The sequence below is a fragment of the Pistacia vera genome, unplaced genomic scaffold (genome assembly GCF_008641045.1).
Source record: "Pistacia vera cultivar Batoury unplaced genomic scaffold, PisVer_v2 Contig40, whole genome shotgun sequence".
NCBI classification, from domain to species: domain Eukaryota; kingdom Viridiplantae; phylum Streptophyta; class Magnoliopsida; order Sapindales; family Anacardiaceae; genus Pistacia; species Pistacia vera.
Genome location: NW_022196224.1, coordinates 266,983 through 276,052, shown reverse-complemented (window position 1 = coordinate 276,052; position 9,070 = coordinate 266,983). Strand labels below are relative to the sequence as shown.

General features: G+C 34.7%; 1 protein-coding gene across 3 annotated transcripts; it reads right to left on the bottom strand.

Annotated features, from left to right (window-relative positions):
- Positions 1–1,886: 1,886 nt before the first annotated feature.
- On the bottom strand, positions 1,887–9,070 carry LOC116141696 (DNA primase small subunit). Of its 3 annotated transcripts, none has more exons than XM_031427170.1 (17): positions 8,526–9,070; positions 7,740–7,866; positions 7,469–7,519; positions 7,171–7,346; positions 6,715–6,795; positions 6,511–6,622; positions 5,777–5,861; positions 5,631–5,682; positions 5,479–5,540; positions 5,288–5,403; positions 5,069–5,181; positions 3,657–3,725; positions 3,473–3,530; positions 3,152–3,225; positions 2,848–2,896; positions 2,447–2,526; positions 1,887–2,260 (listed from the first exon to the last, which is right to left on the bottom strand). In XM_031427170.1, exons 2-17 carry the CDS (start codon positions 7,849–7,851, stop codon positions 2,198–2,200), a joined length of 1,353 nt encoding a protein of 450 aa, XP_031283030.1. In that variant the 5' UTR covers positions 7,852–7,866; positions 8,526–9,070; the 3' UTR covers positions 1,887–2,197. The 3 variants fall into 3 exon arrangements, with proteins under 3 accessions (XP_031283030.1, XP_031283031.1, XP_031283029.1); XM_031427171.1 differs by lacking the exons at positions 3,473–3,530; positions 3,657–3,725; positions 8,526–9,070 and adding exons at positions 4,483–4,540; positions 4,667–4,735; positions 7,948–8,366; XM_031427169.1 differs by lacking the exon at positions 8,526–9,070 and adding an exon at positions 7,948–8,359.

Sequence of the window (9,070 nt, the reverse complement as noted above, 5' to 3'; positions counted from 1 at the left end):
AAGTATCTTGGGACAAAGGAGCATGGAAAGTGTTTTACTTTGCTGTTATAAATAGTGGCAACTCAAGCTTTGAAAGAAAAAATCTAAATCTTCTTCTCTACTCCCAAAAGCTCGTAACGTTTCTGGTTCTCCCATTCTACTTTTCTTATGATTTCCCCTTCCCAATTTCCAAGTCTCATCTTTCCATGTTTCTTTACCCAACAATTCTTTAAGTTTGAGCCTCATTTAATAAGATTATAGTGTAACCCATTTCTAGTTTTTCACAAATTTTGGTTACTCTTGCATTTCTTTTTGCAAGGAAAAGAGAGTTTTTAGTTCCCTGTTTTCCATTTTGACCTACTTTTTTTACTGATAATTTTAAGGACAATATTTGTTTAAAACAAAAATATTTCTACCTAAACATGTCATTCTCGCATTTGCTGCTACTAAAATTCCCTCGTTATTTCACTATATCAACACCGATCATTAGTCTTTAAAAAAAACTCTCAGGGTGCATTTGATTCACAGAATATTATATTAATGAAAAGATAGATTACTTTGAGAGGGTGTTTGGTTGGAGGTAATTGAAGATTATTGAGATTATGTCATCTTATATTACTTAATTATCATGTTTGATTGTCAAATAATATAAAATTTTAGCAATCTTGCATTACCAATAATTGTTACTGTTGGTAATATTTGAAGTAATTTGATTACCTCAATTTTCTTAAGTATTGTAAGATTACCTTGGCAATCTTATTTTTGTTACAATTATATCCCTTATTAATAAAAATTTTGAACAATATTGCCTTTGTTTTAAAATAGATTTACATTAATATACCATTTCAATGTTATCTTTGTTTAATTAAGTTTTTTAACAATAATGTCCTTATATTTAAAACAAATTACAAACCATCACCACCACCCAGCCACCATCACCGACAGCGGGCCAACCACCACGGACCGCTGCCGGAGAGTCGTCAGAGTCCCTAAAAATGATCGAGATTCACTGGGAGGCTTCGATATGGCCGTTTTCGGCCATATTGATGGCTGAAAATGGTCATATCAGGCCGGAAATGGCCAGAACTATTCTGATCATTTCTGGCTAGATCTCGCCCAGATTTGGCCGATAATGGCCAGGGATCTGGTCGTTAACAGCTAGATCCATCACTCTGGTTGTTAACAACCAGATCCATCGCTCTGGTTGGAAATGGCCAGAATAGATCTGAGCCAGATCTGGCCTGATATGACCGTTTGTTTTAAATATCTGGCCTTTAACGACCAGATCTGTGGTTGTTTCACGACCACATATTTGGCCATAAAAGCTAGATCTAACTGTTTCCAACAATGGATCAAAGATCCATGGTCGAAAACAGGCTTATCGATGCACAACTGACCAGATATGGTCAATCGTACGCCATTCTGTCGTCGCCTGCTATGGTTTCCAACGACTGGCAGTGGTGGCCAGATCCAACCACCACCCTTGGGTAATTTTGTATAATTTTAAAGGTATTTATGTCTTAAAAACTTTGTATATAAGGATAAAATAATCTATTGGTATTTTTGTAAATTGTTTTTAAAACAAGGGTATTATTGTCCTAAAATTTTATTAATAAAGAATAAAATTATAACAAAAATAAGATAACTAAGTAATCTTAAAATACCTAAAAAAATAAAGATAATAAGATTACCTCCTATATTACCAACAATAATTACTATTGGCATTAGAAGTTATCAGAATCTTATATTAATTGACAACCAAACGTGGTAATCAAGTAATCTAAGACGACATTATCTCAATAATCTCATATAACCCCCAACCAAACACACCCTTGGAATATTTTCAATCAGTTATCTTAGGGGAGAAACATTAAATACATTGAGCATCCTATAAAATAAGAGGAATAAAGAATGTTTATCTACTGATACAAAGCCCATAAACATTGATGAAAAAATGCCATAATTTTCAGTCATCAATATGATCACTCGCAACTGATGACAGGAATAATGTTACATAGGTTAGCGTTGCCCTTCGCAGCATTAAGTAGGATGTCAAATGAGCACTAAACCCAGATTTGAGTATTAAACATGTAGCTGAAATTTACAAATAGTTGCTAAGCTCCACTGTGACCATATTGACTTACAGTGCACGAAATGGTAAAGGTAATGCTAGAGGATCTCTATTGAACGTATAAATGAAGGTGAAATGTTGAAAGCACTACCAATTCAAAGAATTCTTAGTTTGCTGAAGTTTAGCATTATAGGAACTTTCAATCTCCTCCTGCAACAATCATGAATTGCCAAGTTAAATTCTGTATTTTTCTTGAATTGTTGCTAGCTTATTGGTTAACTCGATCAAAGGATACATTCTTTCAACAAAAAAGTGATTGGTTTTATCAATTACCCATTTATCATTACCAGAAAATTTACAGAATTTTTTTTGGAACAGGCTTCAAACAAAATTTACCTTGCAAGATTTTAGCAGAGGCTGCAAGAATGATGATCTGAAATACATGATTGATTTCCCAAGTGTGGTTTTCTCCCATTCTGCCACCAAGTAAAACATTTAAGAATTAATGCCACAAGGAAAACAAACTCCATTTTGCATACATGCAAACATGATAGTCCAGCAGCTTTTCCTTGAAAAAAGTTGAATGGATCTGATAACAAAATCACATCTGTCACTCCTAAAATTATTTGACTGCCCAAACTGAATCACAATATGGCCTTATTTTTACTATACTGTCTCTATGAATCACTAAAAAAACTGCTTGGACGAAAAAAAAAAATGGTTATTCCATAACTACAATGACAAAAAGTTGACAGTTATAAGAAGCACCGCAATGTTCTACTTTCAAATTAACATACCATTCTCAACATCGGCTCTTAAACATCCTGTGTTAAGTTCTTGTAAAAGCTGCCAATTCATAAAAAAGCAGATAACAGTTCATCATTTAAAAAATAAGAAAGAATGAATGAAAAGGGCAAATTCCTTCAAGACAAATATGCTATAATCCATGGTGCAGCAAGGTATTTCTGATTCTGATCATCCCATATTTTCTAGCACATCTAGTCTTTGTAAATATGAGGAATTTTTTTAACTAGGAACAACCTCCCCTGAGCAAGAAGTCACACAGATTAATAAAAAATCATCAGTCATATACATGCTTACCTCAGACAGCGTTGGTACTGTAGTAGGATCAAATTCATCACAATTTTGTGGGTCAATAGGAATACAGACACGACCTGGAACAAGGAGAAATTAATTACAACAGTCAATACAATGAAGATTAATATCTAAATTTCATAATGTAAACATAATTGAACACTAATTTTTGGTAAACTAACACTACTTCAATTAGCTTTGAAAAGTTTTGGCGTTAGAAACAAAATTTAATTCTTCATATTTTTTGCCACAGCATATGACTTGACTTTGGTCAAAATTTCAAAATACATATAGCCGACATTTGTTATAACATTTTAGGGCACTGACCTGTTTTTGGATGTACACAAAATGGAGCTTTCAATAAATGGTTCATGTGTTTTGATACCTAACACATATACACAAATGAGTCCAGCCTGAAGAATTCACATACATATTTTTGCAAAGTGTATAACTGACAGCAAGTGTTGAAGCCAGGAGAGAAAAGAAAAGAATGGACAGGTGATGAACAAACCTCCATATCAAGCCTAGGGTAGGTAAAGGCAAACACAATCTCTTCGACACATCTGCGCAGCCCTTGTGCCTGACACAATTTCATATTCTGTTAGTAANAAAAAAAAAAAAAAAAAAAAAAATGGTTATTCCATAACTACAATGACAAAAAGTTGACAGTTATAAGAAGCACTGCAATGTTGTACTTTCAAATTAACATACCATTCCCAACATCGGCTCTTAAACATCCTGTGTTAAGTTCTTGTAAAAGCTGCCAATTCATAAAAAAGCAGATAACAGTTCATCATTTAAAAAATAAGAAAGAATGAATGAAAAGGGCAAATTCCTTCAATACAAATATGCTATAATCCATGGTGCAGCAAGATATTTCTGATTCTGACCATCCCATATTTTTCTAGCACATCTAGTCTTTGTAAATATGAGGAATTTTTTTAACTAGGAACAACCTCCTCTGAGCAAGAAGTCACACAGATTAATAAAAAATCATCAGCCATATACATGCTTACCTCAGACAGCATTGGTACTGTAGTAGGATCAAATTCATCACAATTTTGTGGGTCAATAGGAATACAGACACGACCTGGAACAAGGAGAAATTAATTACAACAGTCAATACAATGAAGATTAATATCTAAATTTCATAATGTAAACATAATTGAACACTAATTTTTGGTAAACTAACACTACTTCAATTAGCTTTGAAAAGTTTTGGCGTTAGAAACAAAATTTAATTCTTCATATTTTTTGCCACAGCATATGACTTGACTTTGGTCAAAATTTCAAAATACATATAGCCGACATTTGTTATAACATTTTAGGGCACTGACCTGTTTTTGGATGTACACAAAATGGAGCTTTCAATAAATGGTTCATGTGTTTTGATACCTAACACATATACACAGATGAGTCCAGCCTGAAGAATTCACATACATATTTTTGCAAAGTGTATAACTGACAGCAAGTGTTGAAGCCAGGAGAGAAAAGAAAAGAATGGACAGGTGATGAACAAACCTCCATATCAAGCCTAGGGTAGGTAAAGGCAAACACAATCTCTTCAACACATCTGCGCAGCCCTTGTGCCTGACACAATTTCATATTCTGTTAGTAAAAGCACAATTTGCAAAATGATACACTGTTTATATAAAGTATATAAGAACTTCCCAGACATCCGTATGATGATATGCATGAACTAATCATTTTCAAGATGTGAAAGTGAGACTATAAGAGATTTTTATTTATGTTCATAAATTTCCTTTGATCAACTCTGATTTATCATATCTTGATCTTATGGTCACTCCAGGTACATGTTAATTTTCTTCTATTACTCATGGAAGGCATGCTGAAGGCAGGTGCCAAAAACCAGAAGAAAGAAATATTTAATATCAACATTTGTGTCACATGTGGCAATTCAACCTTATTTTTTCCTGATTGCAGCATATGCTTTAGCAGCTCCCACCGAGAAACATTGATGTCATTGGAGGATCGCCTATTCTCCTGCCACTTCCCTCGAAGCTCAGAGGTAACAGCTGCAAACATAAGTTTATAAGCACCAGTTATTAAAGGAAATGGCAGACCTTTTCGTGTAAGAGAAAAGGAGGTTGGGGCAAAAAGAATATAATATCTGTAGTATACATTCATCAGGAATCATGCTTAGAATCTTCTCATATCTCTCCTCAGTTGAAAATATTTGTTGACTTGAAAGCAGTTTTTCCTTGAAGAATTCCCTAAGAATGTCAGTATAAGATCTCCTGCAGAGCTAGGGTGTCTTAGTAGATTAAACAATGGATCAAAATAAGAAACACATATAATGTATCAACACTTACGCTAGGAAAGGATGAAGTACAGGACCCGGCAGAGAAACCTTCTTATTACTATTTTCATTGCCCTGAACATATTGTAGAATCAACAACATCAATCATAATGCTAACAAAGGTCTCCCACAATTCCAATTTTATCTCAGAACAGGATATGGCACCTTGTATACACGAAAATAGTCAGCAACAGCTCCCCTCTGTTCATTTGTCAACCTACAGAATGATGGCAGTACAATTGAATTTTTTTTGCCTCATGACACATAAATGTGAGTAAAAGAAAACATAACTCAACTCTTTATGGTATTACCTTCTTGCTTTTCCATCACAAACCCAACAATGAACGCCACGGCGCCCACTGTACACCCAAAGAATATGACTAAAACCAAAATCATCTGCACCATAAAATTTAATGGACAGGTATCAAAACCAGGAATACGTTACATTATTCTCAACCAAGTGTATATGCTCATATATATGACACACATGTTAATGTACATGATCATTGTGAACCTAGCCCATAAAAGAGCATAAAGATGCAAAAGAAAGAGACTGAATCTGCTTTAGTTATTTGATATCACAGCATATGTAATTTAAATATAGCTATGAAGCTCCAGAAAATAGACAATGTGGCAATACATGGAGCATATGAACTGTATGATACATGAACCAAGAAGACATCCATTATATGTAAATTTTGAACTAAAATTTATAACTTTTTTTCCAATAGTATAGTCTGCATTTTACATCACATGCATATAATGTATTAAACTCCACCTAAAAAAATAATGTTAGCACAGCAGCAACTACTGAGGATGACAAAAGATAAAGGGGCTCAAATAGTAGATATTTTGTTGATAACGGGAGTAACTTTCTGGCATTGTGCTTCTTCTTAATATGGCAATCCTGTACGTTTTACCAATAGATAGTAACTATTATAGGGCTTATGTATCTATGCTCACTTAGTTACATGATGCCTGCATGAGCTAACATACAGCAGATTATCAGAAGAAAACATTGTGCACCAATAGATGGTACTCTTACCTCTGAGGGCAGTATCAATCACTTTAATAGCAGCAGTCATTAGAGGCCAGCACTGCAAGCATACATCAGCACCTGAGCAGCAATATCTAACATCATCGTAGTCTGATATGTCCTGGGAGGAAGATGTAAGTTAAACATGTCAACTAGTGAAGCATTTACAGTATAATAATGAGATAGTTGCCAACAATAAGTCAAGTAGCTTACAATATCAAAAATAAGTTCCCTCTCCACAGGAGAAAAAACATTATTATCACCACCTTGTGCATAGGCATGCCTCTTAGCAGGCTGCAGTAAATAGAGGTCAGAGAAATTCATATCAACGACAAAAGGCTAAACCGAGATTGATATTTGTAACAATTAAAACTTGAGAAATGATATAGAGGAATTTCAGCATTTAATCCATTTTTTCTGGTGCGCTGAATAACACCATGGACGAACACCAACTCCAGGATTAAGGGAAGATTGGAATTGTGTATTTCAAGCTTGAAAATTACAGTTAGATTTGAAAATTACAGTCTGAGCATGGAGAACAAGTGAATCAACAAGAAAAGTAATATGAATTACTTAGTTACATAAGACAGATACATTGTAAGTATGAAAACAAAAGCAAATTAAAGAAACACCATAATTCCAATGTAATTATAAACAAGAAGATCTTACATCTACACTGTAGACAGGCCCAATATCTATTTTAAATGGACACTTTTCTTTAATGGCATTTTCCAGCTCAGAAGCACTGTTGAAAGACTGGAAACGCAGATAAATATCATTATCCAGAGTGAAAGAAAATTCTCTTCGGCCGAAGTAGGAGTTGTCACAGCCAGGATGCTTCCCATCTAGCAATTAAGTGGAAAAATCACATATGAAATAACTACTAGTTTGCAGTTTGTACGTGCCAGTGAGTGCATAAGGATGCAAGAGAAAGAGAAAATCAGATTTAATAGGAGATTCGACCTACCGTTTCCATAGGACATCCACTTGAAGATATCAGCATGAGGAAAAAGCCTTCCTGCCACCATGTAAATGTCATTTCACGTCAAAACAAAAATCGAGTTCCCTTCTCTCTCTCTCTCTTTTAAATAAATCAACAAAAACTCAGTAAATTGAAATAAATAGCCATCATGAAATTTCAAAATAACTCGAAATACATGAGGACTATTAACAGAATAATGAATAAAAAATAAATATATCAAAACGCAGCTAATACGACCGAATTACATAAAAATTACCGTAATAAACTTTGAGGTAATTAGCATTGAAGCCGTCAGGAATAAAAGCTTCTTGATCATGAACGTCGATCAACATTTCTTCTCCCCCATTCTCGATTTGCTCTTTTGTCATGTTTAATTACTAAACCTAATAATCAAACAACAAAGTTACTCACTGCTTCAGATAAGATAATCAAATTATCAACTTTCGAACCGCTGAAAAAATTACAATTGCGGGCAAGTCAACCAAATCGTCGAGAGAACAAAAAATCTGTTGCCGACACCGCGAGGGAAACTTTGAAATGGCGGGAAAAAAAATTGAGGTAGGGCTTGTAATAGTTGATTTATGGGATAATAACAGTAAACTCCCCAAGGTTTCTCCTAGATTTTTAAACCCCATGGGGTATCAGGAATGACTCTAAACCCCTCACCGATGTGCAAACGTTACAAAGCCCGGGTTAAATAAGAAAAATGAAGGGTAAAAGGGTAAATGCATATCAAATATCTCTAAATAAGTAAAATATTTGGGTTTAAACTTAATGAGGGTAAAAGAATAAATACATTCTTATTTTTATAATAATAATAATACTTATAATAAAATAATATATATATAAAACCAACAAACAAACAAAAAAAAAAAAACAACCCATCAATTGGCGCCCCACCCCTCCCTCTCCAAACATCACCACCAGGAAAAACTCTCATCATCGGCAAAGACTTCTCACTACCATACTAGGATATGAAATAAAAAATCAAATATAGAACCCCATGGCATCAAGCCAGGGCCCAATCTATCGCCACCACCACCTCAATCCATAGCTGGTTGCAGCCTTGATCAACCGCTATAAGTCCCGGCCGTGAGAGTGCCGTTGTATGAGGTCTCAACGGTGGCCACGCAAGGTTGCCGTTTTAATTTCCCACCAACCTTATTCAATCTTCTCACCTCCTCAGCTTACGAATTTTCTTCATCATTTGTTCAATTTTGGGATTTGAATATTACGGTTTATTGTTGACTTGAGTAACAATTGGATGGGTTGATTTGGGTTAATAAGTTGTTGAGTTTTTACACATTGATTTGCATTGAAGTTTAGTGGCGATGAGTTGATGTCTACTGAGATTTGTGTTTTACATGCTAGGTTTGTTGATCTTTATTTTTTTTCATTGATTTAAGTGGATGGTTTGTTTTGGTGGTGGGTTGGTGTTTGGAGGCTGTTGCCAGGTTTTGTGGGGTGAATGGTTTGTTTTGGTGGAGGTGGGTTGGTGCTTTGTGGTTGCCATCCCTATTACCTAGCACAGTAACGCAACCGTAGTTAGACCTGTAACATTTTAAGGATTTTTTGTTCTTCCCTTTT

Coding starts and splice junctions, on each gene's coding strand:
- LOC116141696 (XM_031427170.1), bottom strand. CDS start 7,851: ATGACAAAAGAGCAAATCGAGAATGGGGGAGAAGAAATGTTGATCGAC. Junction 2,527..2,847: donor AAGAGCCGATGTTGAGAATG/GTATGTTAATTT, acceptor ACTTGGTGGCAG/AATGGGAGAAAACCACACTT. Junction 2,261..2,446: donor CTCTGCTAAAATCTTGCAAG/GTAAATTTTGTT, acceptor TGATTGTTGCAG/GAGGAGATTGAAAGTTCCTA.